At 39.1% G+C, this 25,911-nt stretch overlaps 1 protein-coding gene across 1 annotated transcript in view; it reads left to right on the forward strand.

Annotated features, from left to right (window-relative positions):
• ctnnbl1 (catenin, beta like 1) overlaps nt 1-25,911 on the forward strand; it is a 186,944-nt gene that overhangs the window by 91,979 nt on the left and 69,054 nt on the right. The window contains exons 10-11 of the mRNA XM_078236405.1: nt 12,081-12,229; nt 17,830-18,011. Coding sequence (XP_078092531.1) covers nt 12,081-12,229; nt 17,830-18,011 — 331 coding nt within the window. The remainder of the gene's footprint in view (nt 1-12,080; nt 12,230-17,829; nt 18,012-25,911) is intronic.

Here is a 25,911-nt window from a genome sequence, read left to right on the forward strand (position 1 = left end):
AACAATGTCAAGAAACATAACTGATAGAAAACTGCAATATTGAAACCATTGCAGAATAAAACAGTATGCTGTGAGCAGCTTTACTTAAATCTTGGGAGCTAGTTACCTAACCTTGTGCCTGGAAATGGATTAGAGGAAGTTGTCAATAAAGAAGAAATTATTATATACATTACAGTTAATTTAGATTATAAGAAATTTTAACAAAATGTATTCAATCACAATTTTATTTGTCACTTTTTTGGTGGACAGTCTTGGTTTTCATTTTATTGGAGTAGCAATTTGTTTTTCATTGATTAATTGTAAGCAGATGCTCCTCACTAATTTTGAAAATACTTATTCTGCGTGACGATTGGCATTTGAGCAGGGTCTTCTTCAGTATGACGTTTCTTTTGCTATTTGGGGCAGTAGCCCACAAGTATTACTAATCAGTTAGAGGGTTTGCCTGATGATGAGATTGAAATGATGCAATGTAGATTCTGGTTATCCTGGAACAATGCACTCTAGTTATAACTCGCACCCAATTCAGTCTGTAGACCTGAACGTGATGAAGCACTGTGCAAGATCAGCCAAAAATTATTCTTCAGGGGAGAATTAAACAGATAATGGGAAAGATGGGAACCCGTCCTGGCACTATGAAATTCAGGCTGTGAATATAGAAAAGAATTGTATAAAAATCAGGTCTTTTACACAAGCTTTTTATGCTCTTCAATATAAAAGTATAGCCACAGTACTTTGAACTGTAAAATTAGGTGTGACAAGTACTCTGGATTCCATGATAGCTCAAATGTATATGCCTGAAGAGTCTGTTGTTTAACACTACTTTTGACAATCACAGTTTTTTTTAAATATTCATGCTGCAATTGATGCAACAGATCTGGGCAAGCTGAGCATTTTTTTCAAAATCTGCAAATTATCACTATGAACTATTGATATTGCTGTCCAATTTGAAGATCAGTGTCCTTCGGTAACCAATTATTCTGGCTGCCTTTATGAGCACTGGTAGCCCCAGAGCCAGCATTTAAAAGAAATAAAGCTGGAATCTTATCTTGAGTTCAATTAGTTGTCATTAAGTACTCGAGCTTCATTTGATGTATGTTACCTTAGTGTCAAAACACTCTGGATTTCTGGTTTTAAAGCACTCAAATCTTTTCGGTGTTCTGTACTTTTCTTGATATCTCGTCTGCACAGTGAACAAACTAGATAACATAAAGACCGTATCTGATGATCGTTGCGATATTCTCAATGCCCTTTCTCATTTTATACATTTTCTTTTGCTTGGAGTGATTGATTGCAAAGCTTGGTTCAGTTCAGCCCTTGGTCAAGACAGAAGTGGATTTTTAAATAGTTAAATCTTTGAATTGAAATTGATAAATTTGTGCTGCTAGATAAATGCAAGCCGACAAGCATTGAGCATTTCATCACATGGAAGGAAAGCTTCTTTTATTCCCCCTTCCACAACTAAAACCAAATCGTTACCCCATGATTAACAATGCCTGAGGCACTATCCTTCTAAGAAATTCACACCCACGATGGTTAGGAGATCGTTCATTTTGCTTTAAAATGGCCTCATGCTGGAGTAAGCCCTAATTCTTTCCTCTTGTTGGCAGATTGTCTTTTTCTGTACCAGAAAAGGTTTATTTGTTGTTATTAGTTTACTGACGGAAGTTTATAACCTGCCTTGGTTGTCTGGTTTCTGGAAAGAATTTCTTTAACATTTATTTTGCAGCTTTTTAGCCTATAAATTTCTGTCAGATGCTGACCTGGAATTTACGCGTAGTCATGCGTAGAGTCACATGCGATCAGGCTATAAGGCAAATATGAGATCTTAAAAATTTTGGATGCAAGCCCAATACACACATCACTTTGATCATTTATGGTAGTCTATCACTTAGGTCCTGCACCTAGCAAATAACTAACATAGGGTTCGGGATTTCATCAAATTTAGACCAAAGTGGGGGGGGGGGGGAGTGGTGGTGGTGGAGGATGCTGAAAAGCTGCAATAAGGATTGGGGCAGTCCTTCATTGATTCTAAGAGGATATCAAAGATAGTAATTGAATGCTGTACCATGAATAACCATGCCATGGTCGAAGGTAGGGACTTTTATTTGCAGCCTGAAGGAGCCAATTTTAAGTGCAAACTGCTACAAATAAACATCAACAGATTGTTATCGGCGCCCCCAAGTACATAGGACTGCACCCTAAGAAATACAGTGTAATGAAACCTGATTTTAATTATAGCAACTATGTGACGATTGTGATGTCTGTCTCTTTAAGACAGAGGGTCACTTGGTTTAATGGACCAATGGGAACTGGGAGCAAGTGATCACCCTAGAGGGTGCTCTCCTGTGAATAATCATCTCAAAGTCATGCAGTCAACATGTAGAGACATTGTCGATGGGGCAGATAAATTTCGATGGCACAGCGTAAGTACCTGAGAGTATCTCAATCGATTGGAGTTTGGAAAAGAGGAATGCATGTCCGAGTGCCTGATTGAGGGCGGAGAGGCTCAGAATTGTGGACGTAGTGCCAGTCCCTCAGAATAGCGAACCTGGTGTGACCAGTGAGTCAAGAGATTTGGAAAGACACAGAAAATGAAAATGTAGAGAGATTAGCCTTCAGGAGTGCTACAATTCTTTCTGGAGGGAAGAAAACAAAGGAAACAGAGCTGTGTTTCTGGGTTAAAAAGAATCAATTGGACAGAAGGCAGAGAATTGATTCAGAAGCTAAAAAGGGGAGAAAAGTTGCAGGGCTTGTCCCTGAAGCAACGACAGAAGAAGCTGAGGTTTGCAGGTCTCCCGATCTGAACAAAGCCTGCAGGGGATCCAGGTAGCGATCCCTGCATTGAGGGACCACAGGTAGTAAAGATTTGAAGTTGTGGAACTGAAGACGTGTTTTGCCTGCCAGGAACAGAAGAAAATAGGTTGGGAAGTTTTTAAAGGCTTCTAATAAAGGAACTTCAGGTGAATATCAAGATAAAGGAAAACCAATTGTGGGAGATGGAGCTAGAACTGGCTTAGACCAAGTGCAAAATTACAGGCAGAGGAGAATGCAGAAAATGAAAAGAAATGAGTGAAAAATGAAGCCACCCAGTTGTAGATGTTGTGCCGGAGAGATCTAGACACAGCAGCAATTCAGGCAGCAAAGGAAACTGAGATTATACGCCAGAACAAGATTGCTGAAATGGTCACACCATAGAAAAACACAAGAACCAGTAGGATAAAATGGTCAATGAAACGATGCCGAATAGAAATGCTTGAAAGAGCTTTCTCACATGGCCTAAGTATCAGAAATAGAATACTATAACCATTTCCTTCACAAGTAACAGACTGAAACATAGAAACTAGAAGCGGGAGTAGGCCATTCAGCCCTTTGAGCCTGCTCCGCCATTCATTTTGATCTTGGCTGATCATCGAATTCAATATCCTGACCCCTCCTTCTCCCCTATATCCATTGATCCCTTCAACCCCAAGAGCTTTATCTAATTTCTTCTTGAAATCGCACACTGTTTGGCCTCAACTACTTTCTGTGGTAGTGAATTCCACAAATTCACCTCCCTGTGGGTGAAGAAATTTCACAGTTCTAAAAGGTTTACCCCTTATCCTCAAACTATGACCCCTAGTTCTGGACTCCCCCACCATTGGGAACATTCTTTCTGAATCTACCCTGTCTAACCCTGTTAGAATTTTATAAGTTTCCATGTGATCCCCTCTCACTCTTCTAAACTCTAGTGAATATAATCCTTGACTAAGGTTAAGATCAAGCTGGCAAGACAATGTTGTATTGTGATTATAGTACCTGCATGCATTGTAGAGTAATGCATGCAGAGAAAAGAATCAACGGAGGATTGGAGAGTTACATCGTCAACAGAGTAAAGTATGTAGCCCTAGATCAGCGCATTGTCTAGGACAGAACTTGGAAAGCAGCAAACGTGTATGGAAGAGTTCCATGCAAGACCATATTTGGAACTGTGCATGTTTGAAGCCTACGAGTAGAAGTGTTATGTTAAATACAAACCTTGCTCATCATTATACAATTGCTACTTCAATTTACAAATGTCTAACTTCTGCGTATAATGTGTACTTAGAGTATGGGTTTGAGTAAATTGATTTTGCCATTTGTAAAAAAAAATTAAAAGGCGAGAGATGTAGTGATTGTGTTGTCTGTCTTTTTAAGACAGCACAGCAGAGCGTCACCTGCTTTGAGGGACCAATGGGAACTGAGCAAGTAATCACCTAGAAGCCATATAGTAAACATGTAGAGAGAGGCTGGAGCTTTGCTCCAGGCAGCCATGGGCTGCAAATCCCCTGTGCCTGTCTGTTCGCATTTTCTCTTAACAGTTTCTTAATTCATATGTTCAACAACTTGCAACAATTCTGAAACCACTTAAGGCATTGAAGTTTAATGATTTGAAAGTTTCTTATCAGTTTGGATGGAAAATTAAATTTCAACCTATTTTCCCCAGTTAACTTTGTGATTTTTAAACTGTAACAGGATATGTCTGATGCATTGCTGCACTTGAATAACCAGCAACTTTACTTGAATAACAAATAACTTTAATTGAAAGTGATGTTTGAACTCTCCCATGAAAATAATGAAGGATTGCGTATTCTATCAGAATGCATAATTGTTTGACAGTAGCCTTGGTGAAGATTTCTTACCCTTATTCACAGTAAGAGCTAACAGTGGCCTTGTGTTACAAATTAATACACTATAGGTATCTTCTTGAGTTAAGTGACACCAATTATCGGGTCGCAGGGTCATAATGGTACAGAAGGAGGCCATTCAGCCCATTAAGCCCTTGTCGGCCCCCTGAAGAGCAACTCAGCCAGTCCCATTCTCCTACTCTACTATCATAGCATTATAGTTTATTTCCCCTTGAGGAGCTATTCAAACTCCTTATGAAATCATTAATCTTCTTTGCTTCCATCACTCTCTTAGGCAGCAAGTTCTATTCATTGCTACTCAGTGTCAACAGTTTTTCCTCATATCCCCTCTATATCTGTTGACTGAAACCTTAAATCTATGCCCCATAGTGTTTATACCCTGAACCGTCTTATATGGACATTAATTGCTTTTATATTTACTTAGCATATCTGGGGTTGTAACTGTTGTGCCCCTGTGACTTCACCCAGATATTTTTGTTTCAATCTCATTGTAGATGAATAGACCAAACATTTCTTGAGACAATGTTTGATATAAATTTATAAGCTATTCTATTTCATGTTAAGGTGAACATCACAATTGCAGTTTGGATTAGACTTATTGATTCAATTTGGACAACATATTTTCACAATAATATAAAATAAAGAACATACTGCATTTCCCTGCATCAATGGGTCATCTTATTTGCTTTAACCAAAATTACTTCTAACTGTCCTTAAACATTTATAACCTTAGTCTTAGCAAAAGCCATTTCAGCTTTCTGTTTTAAAAACTTGACTGCCGGTGCTTTAGTTCCTGCCTTCTCACTCAGTTCACAGAAGGGATCAAAAACTTTCCATTAGTATCATGAGATAAACTAGTTAAACTAATTAATTGCTTATTGCTTTGAGTGTTTTGGGAAAATAACATAGGTTAACATAGCCACTGTTTTGCTTAGGTGACTTTTTTAATAACTTGTAAGAATACACTTATTTTTTTTAAAAGATGCGGGTTCGGTGCATTGGCCATGCTAAATTCTCCCTCAGTGTACCTGAACAACCATCGGACTAGGGGGTTTTCTCAGTAACTTAATTGCATTGTTAATGTAAGCCTACATGTGACACTAATAAATTAGCTTAAAAAACACATAGACTTAAAAACTGAAGTGACTCGCTTTACATATACTTTGTGGGAAAAAAAATAACATTTCAAAAAATGTGGCAGCCCATATCCAGAGGATAAGCCAAAGCATCACAAGTTTGTGTTCTGCATTGAAGATATTCAAACATTGTTTAGAATATATATTTTGCTGTACAACACCCCTTTGCCTCCATGCCTCCAACCATCCCTCAGTTATCTCGGGGTAATTTTATTTTTGCCCTGCTTAAAAATTAGAAGATGGAGACAATGTTATAAGCTTTGCTATTTATATTTGAGTCCAAAAATGACCTGTCATTTAGATTAAAGATGCATCAATTTCTGTGATAATGGCTCTCTTTAACCCTTAAGCTATTAGCGGTGCTGTTTCAGTGCCTGTCATTATAATTACATACGTAAATCGACAGTTTTTCTAATATCCACTTCTAGTAAATTAAGTAACGTTTAATCTAAGGCATGTAAATGGAATTTTGAAAATAGGCATTTGTTTCAGCAATTTGCTCAAGAAATGTAATGATTCTCTTACTGTATCAAACTCCAAATGCCTAAAGAAATTGTAGCATATTTAATCAACAGGGGAAAAAAACATTGATTTTTCAAGTCCGTAGTAGGCAACCCAAACACATTCATTTCACTGTAGCAAAGAAGCTTAAACAGAACACTTCACTTGGTAATATTTTCTTGCATTTGTAAGTGACTATGTAACAAATTTGAAGATCATGTTTACTAATAATTTAGCCGTACTTTCATTCTGCACTTTGTTTAATAAACCAGAAACTTGTGCGTATTTGGATGCATTTTTGTAAAATTTGCAGCTGGATTAGATCATTGCCTCATGACTGCAACAATTTAAAACCAAGTATTTAGACATCTCTCTCAGTCTCACAGCGAGTGATAGCAGTAGATATTTCATTCTAGTTAAAATACAAGGAGATGATATGTTACTAATTTCAGGGGACACTGGGCCTAAACGAACACACAATGTGATATCAGGACAAATCTATATGTTATGATTCTGAGACAGTGGGCCCTATTTAACCATTTTAATTCTAAGTGCTGGGCAGACTTGAAACTGGGAGTGTTTCAGATCTGACTTTTAGACCTGTTCTCAGGCGCCCCCGTATGCACTCTGCCTGAAAAAATAGCAGCGATTCTGAATCGCGCTGCAGAAGCCTGTGGGCGGGGCTTATTGCACCCGAAACATTGCAGCTCCGATTGGCGCCACCAACTGTGCATGTGCAGAAAAAAAATAGAGAAACGCTCCCCTGCCATATCGCTCCCGGGCCGTACAATGCCTCCCCCTGTCCACCCACAAATATTGCCCCACCCCGCCCCCTAGACCAACCAGAGGCCCCTTCTCTTCCCCCCCCCACCCAATCACATGCAGAGTGGCAGCGACCAGCCCCAAATCTGAGTCAGAGAGCCATCTGGACCCCCCCCCCCCACCACCACCACCAGAGAGCCATCTGACCCACAACTGATCTGAATCAGAGGGCCGCCGGAAGCTCGGAACTTGCCTCCTCAGAAGCTGGAGTGCCCGAATCGGACCTTTGTGGACCATGTCTGTTTCGCACCGAATCTGGACAGGTGAACACGGTGGTCAAGGGGGGAAGTGCTAGTGAGTTTGGGCGTGCAGCCCATTTTGGGCGCGGTCCCGACTGCGGCCATTTTCGGACCTTGGTAAAGGGGGAACCAGGGCAGGCGCAGATCGCACTACTCGCCTCACACCCAACTGTACCAAGTTTTTGCGCCCGAAAATGGCGCAATGTGATGGTAAAATCGGGCCCAGTGTGTTAGCCTTACTATCCTACCCTCATTTGGAAGATCATCGGTAATTTACAGAAATTCCTCATTAATAATTTTGCTAATTATGAACTAAATTTCTATTTTCTGTTCTTTGCTTGCTGGTTGAACACCGATAGTCCAAAGATGTTGATGAGGGATTCTATTATTTAGAGTGAGCAGAAGGAAGGTTGCTACAAAATAAACACACAATGCTGGAAACACTCAGGCCTAGCGACAACTATTGACGAAGAAGCAGGATTAACATTTCTTGTCAATGATTTTTCAGAGAACATAGAACAATGAAAATTACAGCACAGGAACAGGCCCTTCGGCCCTCCAAGCCTGCACCGACCATGCTGCCCAACTGAACTAAAACCCTCTACCCTAGACCAATCACAGGCCCCTTTCCCCTGTTAAAATCTTGCCTCGTACATCTCCTTTAAACCTTGCCCCTCGCAGCGTAAACCTATGCTCCCTCGTAATTGACTCTTCCACCCTGGGGAAAAGCTTCTGACTATCCACTCTGTCCATGCCCTTCATAATCTTGTAGACTTCTATCAATCTCTGTCATTCCAGGGAGAACATACCAAGTTTCTCCACCCTCTACTCACAGCTAATGTCCTCCATACAAGGCAACATCCTGGTAAATCTTTTCTCTATCCTCTCCAAAGCCTCCACATCCTTCTGGTAGTGTGGCAACCAGAATTGATCACTATAATCCACGTGCGGCCTAACTAAGGTTCTATAAAACTACAGCATAACTTGCCAATTTTTAAACTCAATGCCCCAGCCGATAAAGGCAAGCAAACCGTATGCCTTCTTGATTACCTTCTCCACCTGCGTTGCCACATTGTGTACCTGTACACCCAGATCCCTCTGCCTATCAATACTCTTAAGACTTCTGCCATTTACTGTATATTTCCTATCTGTATTAGACTTCCAAAATGCATTACCTCACATTTATTCGGATTAAATTCCATCTGCCATCTCTCTGCCCAAGTCTCCAACCGATCAATATCCTATTGTATCCTCTGATGGTCCTCATCGCTATCCGCAATTCCACCAACCTTTGTGTCAACCACAAACTTATGAATCAAACCAGTTACATTTTCCTCCAAATCATTTATTATATTACGAACGGCAAAGGCCCCATTAGAAATGGGTAAAGTTAGAAGTATTCATCCAGAATTGCATGTCTAACTTTGTGCAGTTCTCATGAACGGCACTGTGGTACAGTGGTTAGCGCTGCTGCCTCACAGCGCCATGGACCTGGGTTCAAACCCAGCCTTGGGTGACTATCTGTGAGGAGATTGCACATTCTCCCCGTGCCTGCTTGGGTTTCCTCAGGGTGCTCCAGTTTCCCCTCACAGTCTAAAGATGTGCAAGTTAGGTGAATTGACCCTTAGTGTCAGGGGGGTTTGCAGGATAAATACATGGGGTTATGGGGATAGAGCCTAGGTGGGTTGTTGTTGGTGCAGGCTTGATGGACCAAATGGCCTCCTCCGACACTGGGGATTCTATGAAAGGACATCTCTGCAGTTGCTGTCAGACCTGCTGAATATGTCCAGCATTTTATATTTTTATTTCAGATTACCAGAATCCGCAATATTTTGCATTTGTAAAAATATTGCAGTGTTGTTGAAATGCTTCACTGCCCCATTGTCCAGTAAACCAGAATGAATGGAAAATGAAGGAGTTAGCCTAATTGATCAATGTTCCTTAAATTCTGAAATATTTGGTATTAATTTAATTATTCCACTATTGCAATTTGCCTCAATTGATTCCTTGTTGAATGATATCTGATTTTGGGGGGTTTTTTTGGGATTACTTTTACTTGTGTTAATACTGTGACAAATTTTCAGGTTTTTCTTAACAAATGGTATTTGGGTGAGGCGGTGAGTTACTAACATGCATACAGTTGTATCCATCAGAGCAACTTTTATCAGCATAATAGCTTTAACAGCTAAACAGCCAACACACTTTATAGATTATGTTTGCTCATCAGCGGCTGACACTGCCCCCACCCACCAAATGATGGAGCAAGGGGAGGGAGAATAGAGGAGTAAAACACTTGGGACAAACTGTAGGGCTAGATGAGCTTGCAGCAATAGATAGGAAAAAAACCATGGTGTAATTTCAGGTTAGGACATGGACATTAAATGTACTACATCTTGTGGAGGTGAATAAAGATAAAGGTGAAATGAGGCTTGGTTAGATTGAGACACAAGCAGCATAGTGTTATATATAGAATCCCTACAGTGCAGAAGGAAGCCATTCGGCCCATCAAGTCTGCACCGACCACAATCCCACCCAGGCCCTATCCCCTTAACTCCATGTATTTACCCTACTATTCTCCTTGATCTACCTAACCTGCACATCATCTTTTGTGATAGTGGTGTGTGGTAGTAACTTGTATTTTTTTGTGATTTAAAACATGCAGGCTTTACATGGTCTACATTCCCTCTTCATTCTCCACTGCAATATTGAATTTTCTTAAAGAATAAATACAAAAACCCATTAAGTATTTACAATTGTCAATAATGGGATTGTTTAGGATCATAAGAAACAGGAGTTGCAGGAGGTCATTTGGCTGATGGGAGCCTGCTCTGCCATTCAATAAGATATGGCTGATTGGATTTTCTGTGTCTCGTCCCCATAACCCTTGACTATCAAAAATCTGTGTAACTCAGCCTTGAATATATTCAATGACCGAGCTTCACTAGTCTCTTGTGGAAGAGAATTCCAAAGATAAAGATCCTGAGAGAAAAACTTTGGCTGGAATTCTCCGGCATTTCACGTCGGTGGGATTCTCCAGTCCCGAGGCAGCGTATCCTTGCCTGCGGGTTTCCGGGTGGTGTGGGGCGATGTCAATGGGAATTCCAATTGACAACGGTGGGACCAGAGAATCCCACCGCTAGCAAGCAACGTGTCACCTCCCACTGGCAGGAAACACGCGGCTGGAAGGCTGGAGAATCTATATATGTTAATTTTTTTTTGAAGCTATCAGAGTAAATCATCTGAAGACATTGGATCACTCAAATGTGGAAGTGCCAATTGTATGAGGGTTTGAGTGGGATAGGGACACATTGTTCTGGAGATAAAATCAAGCATTATTTGATGATGGATAATATATGGGGTTTAAAGCTTATCTCAGGATCTTACAAAATACTAATACCAGCCTGTGGAAATGGTCAGAGAAAATGATAGCTTTGGTTATCCTGATGTTGAGTTAGATGAAGTTCAGGCTAATTAAAAATTGATGTCAGGCAAGCACTCTGATGGAAAGGAGACATTTGAAGAACAAGGGGAGTGATGGAAAGGCAGAATTGCAGTCACCGCCACAACCTAGCATTCAACGATTTGGACAGAAGGGAGGTTGGAGTGGGGGCAATAATAAGCCAGGTTGGCTGGGTTGTGTTTTTCATTAACTGGTTGGAGTAGTTTGGAGGGGAGGGAAATAATGCCTGAAATGAGGAAATCATTGACAAAATAATTGGATGTGTACTTGAAAAGGACTAATTTGCAAGATTATGGGGAAAGAGTTAGGATGCAGGACCAAATTGGAAAGATCTTTCAAAGAGCCTGCTCAGGCACAATAGGCTGATTTACTTCCTTCTAAACATTACGATTCTATGATTTTAACCTTGAGTAGCTGTGAAGAACACACTTCTGTATGCGCGGACTTTGAGAGAGAGTGCAGATGATGTCGGTCCATCTTCCCTCCCCATTCAAAATGAAATTCCTCCTACTTTCAGCAGAAACGTTATGTCACTGTTTCTTTGGTGACTACAAATGTTCATGTAGTGCACAGCGGGCAGATATCTGATCAAGGTCCACCTGAAAATCTGGTGAACTGTAAGCAAATTTATGCCTTTCAGGTTTGTTTGACTCAGATATAGTCTCAGAATACAGTTTTCCCTTGCTGTGCAACTTGTGTAGCATGCAACAGATTTGTAGTGTTCACCTTGCCTTGGTAGCAGAACTCAAGTTTGAGTCAGTCGATCATAAGTGAAACTCTATTGCAAGACTACAACATATGGTCTAGGCTGATAACACTTACAATACTGAAGGTGTATTGTCAGAAGCACTGTCTTTTGGATGAGGCTCTGCCTTCCAACCCAGATGGATGTAAAAGATTCTATAGCACTACTTGAATAGAGGGGGTTCTACCAAAGTCCAATAATTACACACCACTGTCTTTTTGTTTAGCTCATAGCTATTTTGTGGGTCCTTACTATTTTACAAATTAACTACAAAATGAGTGCAATTTGGAAATAATTTATTGGCTGTATACTGCTTTGAAATTTTCAGAAGATATCGAAGTGGCTATATAAGTAAAGCTTTTTTTAACATGTTCAACTGAGGTTTCCAAGTTTTCAATTTTTCAATTAAGAAACGTCTCCTTTGACCTTATTTAAAATCCTGCCTGTTGTAATATATTGTTGGTTTAATTCTGATGGTGAATAAAAGTTTTCTCTCAAATCCTTTGTTTTTAGTTGTTCAAACGTCATAATCCCAGTACAAATGAGGAGCTTGAGATGATGGAGAACCTGTTTGATAGTCTTTGCTCGTGCCTGATGTTGAGCTCAAATAGGGATCGATTTCTGAAGGGGGAGGGTCTGCAACTCATGAACCTAATGCTCAGGTAAAGACGCTTTTGTATATGTCTCTGAAAGCAAAATCGAGCATTTGGGCTCTACAAATTGATCTTTCAGCATCTTTATACTTGCTGAGGTTTGAACTGTGGTGCAACTGAAACCATAAAACTGATGCAGGTCGATCTTGGAACAATTTATGCTCTGTTTAATTCAGACAGCGTTGCTAACTAATGCTAGAATTATGTATGAAGCAAAATATGGAATGGAATAAAATATCTGTCCATCAGAGCTTGTTTTTGTTTGGAATCTGTCCGTTGCTGTTTTAGGGGAAAGAAATTTAGGCTTCTTCATTTCAACATTTATAATTGTAATTATTTGAGGAATTGGATTGATATCCCAGGCTGTGAATTGTGAAGATAGGACAAAATTAGAATGCCACAACTTTGACTTAATTGACAAGACTTCTTCATTTCGCTGGAAGTCAGTGACGGACAAGTTAATCAGACTGCTGCAATGGCTGAATTCATTTGAGGTTAAAAGGATAAAACCATTTCCAAGTTCATAATGTAATCAATGCACTGATTTTCAAAAGACTAAAGGCTGTCTGAATTAATGAATTTACTATCAGTGAGGGGTGGTCCCATAGAACTGGAAACATCTTGAAGGTAATGAAAGTAAATAATTTTGCAACAAAAAGTAATTTTCATTTTCCATTAATTTCTGAACCTAATCTTTATTTAATATGTACAACTTGTAAAATTCAGAACAAATGTCAATTTTGTTCAACTGAAAATAATCTAGGACAAGAAATTAAGTGCTCAAGCGTTTACACATACTGATGAATCTCTCCTGTTCAAAGATTTTTAGAGGAAATGGAATGCCTTTCAGTTGTGTTTGATGTAGTGGTCTGAGGGTTGCAATGCCACTTCTGCAGGAAACAAATTAACAGGCATTAGTCATCACTGTTTCTGCATTACCCATTGATTTTAGAATACTGGAAGCATTAGTGTGTTAGCAACTCAAGGATTTTAATATATTACAAATGTGTGACATCATTTAATGATCTAGCAGTGTTTTAATGAGATTTTTTTGTAAACATGGATTACCTGTGCAACCTTTATTTGCAAAGATTATGAAGTCACATAGATTGCTGTTTTTTCATGACTCATAATTTAACGAATGAATAGAATCATAGAATCCCTACAGTACAGTAGGTTCTGTACCATTTTATTTCAATAAAATTACAAAGGCTAACAAAGCTTTCAGATCTAGTTAATTTTGTGCTATTAGAACAGATATAGATCGATTTTCATTTTAGTCACTTACATTTTCACAGTAACTTGATAAGTGTTTCAAGTTCCACTCCAGGACCAGAGCACAAAATTCTAGATTTAACACTTGAGTGCAGTACTGAGGGAGTGCTGCAGTGTTTGAGGTGTCGTCTTTCAGATGAGATGCCTTCTTGGGTGCATGTGAAAGATCCCATTACGTAGAAGAAGAGCAAGGGAATATTAAAAGCCAATATTAACCCTCGATCAAACATCACAAAAACACATTACCTGGCTATTATTGCATTACTACTTTCTGGAGCTTGCTGTGTGCAATTTTGCTACATTTCCTACATTAATTAACCTTATTGAATGGAAAGTGCTTTAGAATATCTTAACGTTCTGAAATTCACTATACAAATTCAGAATCTTTTTATACAGTTTATATTTGACTCTTTTTAAATAGTGCTGAACATCTGTCCATTAAGAGTAATTTATTTACAAAGGTATCTTAAAAACTTGGCTGTTTAATCTTTTGCATGTCAAAGAAGCATAATATTCTTTATGAAGATTTCTACCTTCCTCACCCAGAGATGATGACAAATAATGCAGGGTTTGGAGTATCATGGATTAAATGCAGGGTAAAATTCTATAATAATGTGCATCAGCTAAATCCTTCAAAATGCATCTCTTAATGTCTGAGTGAGATGATTCCATTTCTCATAAGGGGTTTAATCTCATAGTCTTGCTACTAATTTTGTAAAACATTTATTGCATTACGTTTTTTGATGTATTCATGTTCGTTAAAATAAGGTTGAGACTTTGGGCATTTGTTTCACTTTTGAGCTATGTTATCCTCTGCAACATTCGACCCATCTATCTGGATTATATCCCACCATTAATTGCAGGAATTAAATTACATCTTTCTGACCCACTAGTTTTTCTGGTTTCTTAATGTAAAAAATACGTCTGTAGATTTAAAATATACCACATTATTCCTTGAGGTTTCAGAATATCCTAAGTTTAGAACCACATCAATAATTTCCTATTTACCTGTGCCTTGTAAATGAAAATAAAAATTGACAACCATACACCTATTTCTTTCCTCATGCTACTCCTTTGTAAAATGGAAAACCAAATTTTCCTGAGGCAGATCTAAGTATGGACACTTTTGTTGATGTGGAGGCTTGGAACCATTTTCATTAAAGTCTATCTTTATCTCAAATTTTTGCATTCCAAATCTCTTAATCTCTCCTCTATTGCAAAACCTTATATCACATTGATTTCTTCGGACATTTCTAGGGAAAATTTAAGCACCATGGTGTATCATGTCCAAGACTGGGCATGATTCTAGTGTTTAATCTCAAAGTTCAAATGGCAGCTTAAGTCAATTATTCAGTCATGTTTTGTTGTGAACCACAAGCCCAATACACATCTATACATCTAATATATTTATTCTCCCTCTCACGCACTGAAGAAAATTTGTTTTAAGTGCATCAACCCACAGTTAGTCTCCTTATTGGCTTTTCATTCTATTCAATCATTCTACTCCAAATTTGAGGAAGAGGGAATATTTGACAGTCTGGCTTCATTTTATTTAACTTTGGTATCAACTCACCAAAAGACATTTTTATTCTGGAAGATGGCAGCCATTTACCCTCGTCATGTAAATGAGCTGATGTTCAGGGAACCAAGCGCAATGTGCATTCTTGACCATGAATATTTGCAAATCTGTGTTTGGGGTGGGATTGTCTAATTGAGTAAACATAGGGAGGTAGTCCAGTGTGTTAACACTTTGTGCCTCTATTATACAGCAGAGTCTAGCACATTCCTGGCAATGTGAAAACATGAGACTCTCATTCTGCCAAAAGGAATCTCTTAATCTGATGTTAAAGTACTTAATTTCTGATTTCTGGGGATTGTTTAAAAAATAGTCATATTTTTAAATTGTAGACATCTATATAATAAAATCCTGATGATTTTAGGGGATCTGGCCATAAATTTGTGTTAAGTGGAGCTTTATGATAGCTGATGAGGTCTCATTCCAGCATGAATGTATCTTTATGTAACGCTATGTGCCTGCAAACAGGGTCTATGTAAAAAAAAATCAAATGACAAATGATGACACAGTAAAGCTGTAAAGGTGTTTTTAAAAAAGCCTTTATTCAATTTGTTTATACCTTTATAATGGCCTGACTTTGTAAAAGGCTGGAATTTTCCATTGAAAAATGTTGGGAATTTCTGCTTAACATGCTGTCTTTGGACATGCACGATACAGTCCACCATCAGTGCAGTCGTATGTGTTTTTGTGCCACAGTGCGCAATCACGGAGCATCTCTCAGCCTTTGTGGCTGATATTTACAGGCCATATTTACAGCCTTCACACCACCTTTCACGGAAATATTCATGATTTTTCTCTTATGTGGTCCACTGTTGTAAGTGTTATAAAGCGGAGGTCGATTCCTCCCCCCCCCCCCCCCCTTCTGAGAACTAACACCAAAATCCCCAAAGAGGAGTACCTTGCCTCATAATCTGTAAAAGGTGTGTGTGAAGTGCTGTGACCTGCCCTTCAGCAACTCCTAGTGGTTAAATACAAAATAAATCCCTGACACTCTAAAATCAACTCGTAACAATTCATTTATCTAATTAACAGTGAACAACTTTACTAAACTATTAACAAACCGAATAAAACAAGATTCTAATGGTGTGATGTTCCAATAAATACAATTCCCACCCATTAACAAAAAAAGAATTTTGTTACTCTCTAAATTGCAACCAGGTTTTGTGTCTTCTGGAATATTCTGGGCCGCCTTCTTTCTTCTTTGGTACCTTTGCTATCTGGATGGGGCTCTTAGCTAAGAGCTGTGGCAGTTGCTGTCTCTCCTTTTGTCTCACTGTCCCCCTTTTATACCTGTGATGACATATCAATATTTCCCACAATAGGATTGGTCCTAGGTTGTCAAAATCATCGGATGTAAATTTAATAGGCTCTTGGTATCTAAGTACCTAATTCAAATTGATTGGCTGAATTCAAAAAATTCAAAACCCTGAAAGCCTGTTGCCTTGGTAACACCACTGCTGGGCCTTTCAATACAAATTTTTCAGTCTGGGGCTCTTTATGTACTTGCATTTTTTTTCTAAGCATGGAAAAAGTACCACCTTTTAAAGGGACCATGCAATGCTTTCTCCTTAGCATTTTACAACTTTACATACACCAATCTACAATTGCTCTACCCAACTTCGCAACACAAGCTTGGACAAGATCGGATAATCTGGCATTGCCAGTGCAGAACTTCAGTTTATAACAGGCATCATTCTATAGAATTGCTATTCTGCTGGCATGAATGGTTAATGACTTTGACTTGATCAGAATTTTGAGTCATCCAAGTTTGCCTCATCGCGATTTCACTGTCTTCTTCCTGCAAGACAGGACTAAAGAACATGTATATAACTTTTCCCAATCTCAGCATATCCTGAAGCACTTACAACTAATAAAGTAATTTTGAAGTGTAGTCTCGGTTTAATGTAGAAAATCATAGAATCCCTACAGTTCAGAAGGAGGCCATTTGGCTAATCAAGCCTGCACCAACAACAATCCCACCCAGGCCCTAACCTGTAATCCCACGTATTTATGCTGTTAATCCCCTGACACTAATGGGCAATTTAGCATGGCCAATCAACCTAACCTCCACATCTTTGGACTGTGCAGGAAAACATAGCAGCAAATTTGCTCACAGCAAGGGCGCAAAAACTGCAATGACCAGGTAATCTGTTTTTAGAGCTGTTGGTTCAGAGATAAATCTCAGCCAGGGCATCCTCGGCTCTTCTTTGCAATAGGACCATCGGAAGGATGTAAATATTAAGCCTCTTCATAGCCTAAAATGCTCAAGTGCACATACTTTGTGTCCTACTTTCTCACTGATTATTTTCTGAATTGTTGGATTATGCTGTACATGACTCCATGAACTCTTCAGTAATACAATGAAACCTGCCACTGGTGAAACTACTTTCTTTGTGCACCTAATAACCTGTTTACCGGCTGCACTTTGAGATGCATGTTAACTGCTAAGATTCTTCAAGGTTGGTTTTGCCTTTAGTTTTAGAACTGCTACTTAAAATGTTGAGATGATTCTTCCCATTCAGATTTAATCCAGAAATTAGTTTTATTTCCTCAGGGACTGCAGTAGTAATTCTGCACAATAATATTTGAATCTTGGAGTTATTTTCAAGAATATAAATGATTAGTAAAGAAATAATCCGTGTATTCCTCAAGTCTTAACTAAGATTTGTAGCCAGTTTTAAAGTATTAAAGAAATGCTTAAAGGATTACATGTAATGAGAAGTGCTCAATAATCAGTGTGTAATTTATGTTTTTATAGAGAAAAGAAAATGTCACGAGCCAGTGCTCTAAAGGTGTTGGATCATGCTGTGATTGGTCCTGAAGGGTCTGATAATTGTCACAAGTTTGTTGACATTCTTGGACTAAGAACAATATTCCCTCTCTTCATGAAAACACCAAAGAAAATGAAGAAAGCTGGAATGACCGAAAAGGAACATGAAGGTGAGCTGTGAGGTCATAATCTCTTAACTTTCCAAAAAGTCTAGTTGATTTTGTTCGTTTTCTTTCACGGAATGTCAGCTTCACTGAAAAGCTAAAGTTTGTTGCCCACCTCTAATTGAGACGGTGGTGACGAGCCACCTTCTTGATCTACTGAATACCATCTGGTGCAGGAACACCCACATTGCTATTTAGGCAGGGAGTTTCAGGATTTTCACCAAGCAACAGTGAAGGAATGGTGATATGGTTCCAAGTAAGATTGGTGTGTGGCTTGGAGGGGAATATACAGACGGTGGTGTTCCCCTGCATCTGCTGCCCTTTTTTTTTTCGAGGTCGTAGAAGTCATTGCTTTGGAAGTTACTGTAAAACGAGCTGATGAAAGGTCATTGATCCGAAATGTTAACTGTTTGGCTCCGCAGATGCTACCTGACCTGCTGAGCATTTCCAGCTATTTTTGTTTTTATTTTTGGATAACCCGCATCTTCAGCAAAGAAAAATCTGTTCCAGGATCCCAGAACACACCAACTTTCCCACAGCAATGCATCCTGTGAATGGTGCACACTATTGTCATAGTGCGCTGGTGGCAAGGGAGTGAATGTTTAAAATAGTTAATGGGCTGCCAATCCAGTGGACTCCTTTGTCCTGGATGGTGTTAATTTTCCTGAGTTGCTTTAGAGCCATGTTTATCCTAAAAATAAAATTAAACAAAAGGAGAGGATTATCCCAGAATAATTAATTAATGGCAATTATTGTCATACATGTCTGCCACCTTTTCAATATAAACACAATTCAGAATATTCCCAGATTAATTGCATTTTAAAAAATGCCCTTGCATTTTCCACTTCATTGTTCTGTTTCCCACTCCATGAAAACTGCCAGCTTTGAGTCATATCTTGGGATGTTCATGAAAAATGGTTGAAATTGAACATGGGAAAGTTTGACTTCAGCCTAGCTTTGCGTTAGCTTTCAGGTTTATTATTTTAAATTAAACGCATGCATTCAATGTCCTGGTGTGCTTCTGCTTATTAAAATGTGTGTGAGAATCTGTATAGTGTGAAGTTCTGGTGTATTCTCCTCAGGCTCTGAATTGCTGTCATGCAAGTAGCAGATAAATCTGTATTCTTAAAGAGCTGGCTTGAAAAGTTGAGACAAATCTAATTAGAGTTTGTTAAGCAGAGCTGAAAATCGATCAGGCTTTTCCCATAGGATAAAGAAATAGGTGTTTTCTAATAATCCTTTTCTGGTTTTAATGAATATGCGCAGCTCTATTCAGAAAAGCTTAACGAGCAGAATACTCAAGTATATATCCCATTATGTTTATATTAGCATCTTTAAAAAGCCCATCACTTAAAACTCTTAACAATAAACAAATCCAGTAGTTTGAGTGCCAGCCATGAATGGTTTAATGTTGTAAGCTGAGTTACCCAATTATGTTGAGAGTTTGACACATTACAGTTTTTTTACACAATTTTGCATTCTGTAGTGAATGGTGAGCAAGAAATATCTCGCTCCTCATTTTGTCCCCCTTCCAGCCTTGAACTTATCAGACTATGCTTATTTTCTATCTTAAATTCTATTTCTTCTTTTCGGAAAAGTGAGAAAAACTATGTTAACTCTTCAGGTAAATCAATTCTGTTCAAAGACCAGTTCATGCTGCAGAAGCAGCAGTCACAAAGATTGAAGTTTGACTGCTAGTCAGATTTCTTGAATTTTTTTCTGCAGTTTTGAAGTTGATTCCAGCTTTTATGTTAGTATAATGATGTTTGCACTTAAGAAAAATGAGCATTGAAGATGAAAATGTAAGGGACCATATGCAGCATAGAAATTGACTGCGCAGAAGGAAGCTATTTAGCCCTATATTTAGTTATAGGCTAGTTTTTGCTAGAGCAGTTCAAAATTAATCTTACATTTTGCTCCCTAGTCACGTAAGAAAGAACAAGCATCCAACTACGTGAATGCCATTCACAACCTCTCTGTTCCAAGCACTACACAGCTAATGGAGTACTTTTGAAGTACAGTCATTTTTATATAGGTGAACATGATGAATAATTTAAGAACAGAGAAGTGATATAAAAGGAAAGAGACAACTGACCAGGTTGTCTAGTTTAGCATTAGTTGAGGGATAAATATTGGTCAGTGTTCATTGTATAAACTAAGGTTAAACAGGTGCATAATTCATGATTTGAACACTTATAAGATGACACTTGCGGTCACTAGATGTTGATTCGGGTCAGGAGCTATACAGTTCTAATATTTCACTTTTTAAATAATTCTGAACAGAGAAATCTGGTAGTCTCTTTCACTGAGTTTAATAGTCAGGGCACCAAGAGAAACCCCTGTGTTCCCTTTGAATAGTCCCATCTCATCTAACCAGGTAGAATTTTGGTTTATTATCTTCTAAAGACAGCACTTTCAAGTGCACAGTGCTCTCTGTCTTTCTCTTCAGGTATCATGCCTAAGGGGCATGGTGATCATGAACCATGCGTTAATCTTACTCCAGAGGCGTGGAACCTCTTCTTTGGTGGTACATTCATCCAATTTGCGAGGCTCTTTGGAAAGATCATTCTTTGTCTACTTCATTCTCTTTTACCATTGATCTTTCCCAGCAGCATCAGACTTTCTATATTCTGATTTCTTATCACACACTGAAATAATTCTCACTGTCTCTTCCTGATCTTTGTCAGCAAAGTGTTTTTGGTTTCACAATATACTAAGATCTCTTCATTGGTTGTGTGATTCATCCAAGATATCAATTATTCGCCTTAAAAACCAAACTGTGCAGCCTCGATTGTTCTTTGTATTGCTTTACTAATCATCCCAACCCTCACTTTTATATATCAAAATCGGTGTGATGTAGCACTCCATGATTCTCAGCTTTATTTTCATAGCTAATTTTGAATTGATCATAATCATTTTTATTTTTTGCAATGCAACTTTGGCCATTCCAATCATTTGTCTTATTTCTTGTTCTTTCTGTTCAAATTAACATACTTCCTGGATAAAACATTTGTCTACCTGTGTGACCTTTTTAGTCTTCACTGTGATCTTAAATTGTAGTATGGTTTTCTTTTTGGACACTACTAGGCATTTTGTTTTATTACAATTGATGTTAAGCCCTTTTTTCTCGTTTCTTCGCACTGCTCTATCCAAAATCTTTTGCAGTTTCTCTGCAGATGCGGCAATAAGAACAGTGTCATCAGCATATCTTGTATTATTAAACTTGTAACCGCCAACTAATAATCCAGGGAGGTCTTCAGTCTCCCTAAGATTACAAATTGAATAAATCTGAGGAGAAAGCACACCCCTGTCTGACACTTCTTATAATTTTGAAATTGCTCAAGTCGTTCTCAACTTTTACAGCTCCCTTGATATTGCACTGAAATATCAGAAAAGGTTTTGTGCTCTGTTTTCATTTATTTTAACTGAGCCTTTGCATGTATTTCAAAGATTTTATTAATTTTGCTTTACTCCCCTCTGCGTTCAAACCTAGATTTTTCACATCCCCTTGCCACACCAAATTAAATCCTACACCGCTGTTCTGTTTACTGTTTGCATGCAACAAGAAAATCCACTAGTTTACCATCCTTTTTGTGTCTCGTTTCATAAGTGCAGTTTGCATTTGTTTCAATTCCCACCAACACTAACCTCTCGAGAATCAAACTCCACATATTCACTTCACGTGAGTATTAATTTTAGAAATAAGTAAAGAAAATCCTGCCCATTGGCAATTTAGGACTAAATTACACATTTTTCTGGTTTCTCTCATTTATGCAATCGTTATTTATTGTAGAGATGAACTGTTGTCTGGGAGCAGCAGAGCTATTACCCATATTAAGTATTTAATCTTTAATCGCTTCTATTATGATGTGCTGTGGAGTCACAGCACAATTTTATACTGTTTGTCAATTTAATTTTGTGTACGAGTAGAATTTCTAGGTTAAAGTACCAGTGGGCATAGATGGCTATTGTTTATGAAAACGTTCCCAAGCTTATTTAAAACTCAAATTATTTTTAAATGCAGCATTCTTATATATATTAACTATATTAGTGGTATGCCTTTCTACCAACTGAAATCTCTCAACAATAAATTAACAGCATCAGATTACTAGTCCACAAGCATATTCATTAATTATATGAATTATATGAATTTGGGTCATAATTAGATGAAGTATCTTCTTTTACATTAAGGGACAATTCTTTGGCCCCAGCTGCTTTAAATGAACCTTATCCCATCTGAAAAGGTATTGTTTGTCCGGTATATCTTGCCAAGCTGTCCACAAATGCCAGTATCTCCTTTTTATTCAAAGCCTCAAACCAATCATTAAAGTCAAAAATATTCCTTCCTGATCACCTTAAGTAACAGGTAATAGACCAGACATCACAATTTACTGAATTTTCTCTGCTAGTTTTTCTTTAAAAGGGCAGTCTTCCTATTGATATTAATTGTGCCTATGTTTAAAACAGTCTCAGTGCAATGTATACCTGACTCGAGATTAAAATGTCCAAAGATGTACAAGTTAGGTGGATTAACCAGGTTAAAAGAAAATGCCATTTAATGCCCCAAGATGTGTAGGTTAGATGGACTAGTCATGGTAAATGTGTAGGATTACGAGACTAGGGTGGGGAGAGGGCCTGGGTAAGACACTCTGTCAGAGTATCTGCAGACGCGATAGGCCAAATAATTCTCCTCCTGCGCTCCAGGCATTCTTTGATTCTGTAAACAACATGACAGCAGCAAATTTGATTGTGAAAATAATTACTGTAGATTGCTTTGTTAGAAGTCGACCTTTGAAGCTTCTAAAAGTCCTTCAAAAAATGAGTATTAACTTGTACAGCGAGTATAAAGCGAAGTGAATATGGTTCGCCATTTTGAAATATTGAAAAACAGGTCATCCTTATTAAATTAATCTGGCACAGTTTATTGAATTAATCAATTGTGCAAAGATAGCTTTAACCACAATCAAAATATTTTTAAAACATTCAAATTAATTTTCTTTGGCATTCAACGCATTGAGTTTGATGAATTAATTCTGAGTGACTTTGTCTATGGCATCATAGAGTCATAAAGGTTTACAGCATGGAAACAGGCCCTTTGGCCCAACTTGTCCATGCCGCCCTTTTTTTTTTAAACCCTGAAGCTAGTCCTAATTGCCCTCATTTGGCACATATCCCTCTATACCCATCTTACCCATGTAACTGTTTAAATGCTTTTTAAAAGACAAAATTGTACCTGCCTCTACTACTACCTCTGGCAGCTTGTTCCAGACACTCACCACCCTCTGTGTGAAAAAATTGCCCCTCTGGACACTTCTGTATCTCTCCCCTCTCACCTTAAACTTATGCCCTCTAGTTTTAGACTCCCCTACCTTTGGGAAAAGATATTGACCATCTAGCTGATCTATGCTCCTCATTATTTTATAGACTTCTATAAGATCACCCCTCAGCCTTCTACGCTCCAGAGAAAAATGTCCCAGTCTATCCAGCCTCTCCTTATAACTCAATCCATCAATCCCGGCAGCATCCTAGTAAATCTTTTCTGCACTCTTTCTAGTTTAATAATATCCTTTCTATAATAGGATGACCAGAACTGTACACAGTATTCAAGTGTGACCGTACCAATGTCTTGTACAACTTCAACAAGACATCCCAACTCCTGTATTCAATGTTCTGACCAATGAAAACAAGCATGCCGAATGCCTTCTTCACCACTCTGTCCAGCTGTGACTCCACTTTCAAGGAATTATGAACATATATGCCTAGATCTTATTGTTCAATAACTCTCCCCAAAGCCCTACTATTAGCTGAGTAAGTCCTGCCCTGGTTCAATCTACCAAAATGCATCACCTCGCATTTATCTAAATTAAACTCCATCTGCCATTCGTCAGTTCACTGGCCCAATTGATCAAGATCCTGTTGCAATCCGAGATAACATTCTTCACTGTCCACTATGCCACCAAGCTTGGTGTCATCTGCAAACTTACTAACCATGCCTCCTATATTCTCATCCAAATCATTAATATAAATGACAAATAACAGTGGACGCAGCACTGATCCCTGAGACACACCTCTGATCACAGGCTTCCAGTTTGAAAAACAACCCTCTACAACCACTCTCTGGCTTCTGTCATCAAGCCAATTTTGTATCCATTTAGCTACCTCACCCTGGATCCCATGAGATTTAAACTTCTGCAACAACCTACTATGCGGTACCTTGTCAAAGGCCTTGCTAAAGTCCATGTAGACAACATCAACTGCACTGCCCTCATCTATCTTCTTGGTTACCCCTCCAAAAAACTCAATCAAATTTGTGAGACATGATTTTCCACTCTCAAAGCCATGCTGACTGTCCCTAATCAGTCCTTGCGTCTCTAAATGCCTGTAGATCCTGTCTCTCAAAATACCTTCCAACAACTTACCCACCACAGATGTGAAGCTCACTGGCCTGTAGTTCCCAGGCTTTTCCCTGGAGCCCTTTTTAAACAAAGGCACAGCATTTGTCACCCTCTAATCTTCAGGCACCTCACCTGTGACTATCGATGATTCAAATATCTCTGCTAGGGGACCCGCAATTTCCTCCTCAGCCTCCCACAATGTCCTGGGATACACTTCATCAGGTCCGGGGGTTTATCTACCTTGATGCACTTTAAGACTTCCAGCACCTCCTTCTCTGCATCATCGTAAGTTCATTCTGGGTCAGGTGTGGCACTTTCCCTTTTGGAATCATCCGTCCACAACAAATCATCTTTTTTTTCATGTTTTAATTTATGGGATGTGTGCATGCCAGCATTTTATTGCCCATCCCTAGTTGCCCATAAGAAGGTAGTGTGAGCTGTCTTCTTGAACTGTTGCAGACCCTGAAGTGCAAGTGTACCCACAGTGTTGTTAGAGAGTGAAGTTCAGAATTTTGACCCAGTGAAAGAACAGCGATATGTTTCCAAGTCAGAATGATGAGTGACTTGGAGGAGAATTTCGAGTTGGTGGTGTTCCCAGGTATCTGCTGGTCTTGTCCTTCTAGGTGGTGGTAGTGGCCATTGGTTTGGAGTGCACTAAGGAGCCTTGGTGAGTTCCTACAGTGCATCTTGTAGATGGTACATACGGCTGCCACTATGCGTCAGTGGTGGAGGGATTGAATGTTTGTGGAAAGGATAGCAATCAAGTGAGCTGCTTTGTCCTGGATTGTGTTGAACTTCAAGTGTTTTTGGGACTACGCTCATCCAGGCAAGTTGAGAGTATTCCATGACACCCCTGACTTGTGCCTTGTAGATGGTCAGGAGGTGAGTTACTTGTCTTTGGATTCTTAGCCTTTGACCTGCTCTGGTCGCCACTAGTCCAGTTCAGTTTCTAGTCAATGGTAGACCCCAGGATGTTGATAGTGGGGGATTCAGCGATGGCAATGCTCTTGAATGTCAAGGGACGATGGTTAGATATGATCTACCATCAGATGCCAAGAGTCAGTACAGGACCAAAGCTAGAGTCCCAGGCTAGCCACACGACTCCTAGTGACTATGGCAATGTCTGCAAGACATAACAGGCTACAACATGAAGGCATGTAGAATCGCTGGCACCAATGCACCCCCTCCCTGATGAGCTCAATGTATTCTATGTCCTTTTTGAGCAAGAGGTAGGCGAGAGCACGCTTTCTGCCCCGGAAGCCTCTACTGAACTGGTATCCGAGGTCACCATCGCAGATCAGCCTACTCGAAAGTCAACCCACAGAAAGTGACTGGCCCGGATGGGGTACCCAGACGAGCATTCAGATTCTGCACAGACCTGCTCGCGGGGGTATTCGCAGACATCTTTAAACTCTCCATATACAAATCTGATGTTCCTACCTGCTTCAAGAAGATGACCATTATCCCTGTACCAAAGAAAAGGCAGGCAGCGTGCCTAAATGATTATCGCT

Source organism: Mustelus asterias, chromosome 20 (assembly GCF_964213995.1).
Source record: "Mustelus asterias chromosome 20, sMusAst1.hap1.1, whole genome shotgun sequence".
NCBI classification, from domain to species: domain Eukaryota; kingdom Metazoa; phylum Chordata; class Chondrichthyes; order Carcharhiniformes; family Triakidae; genus Mustelus; species Mustelus asterias.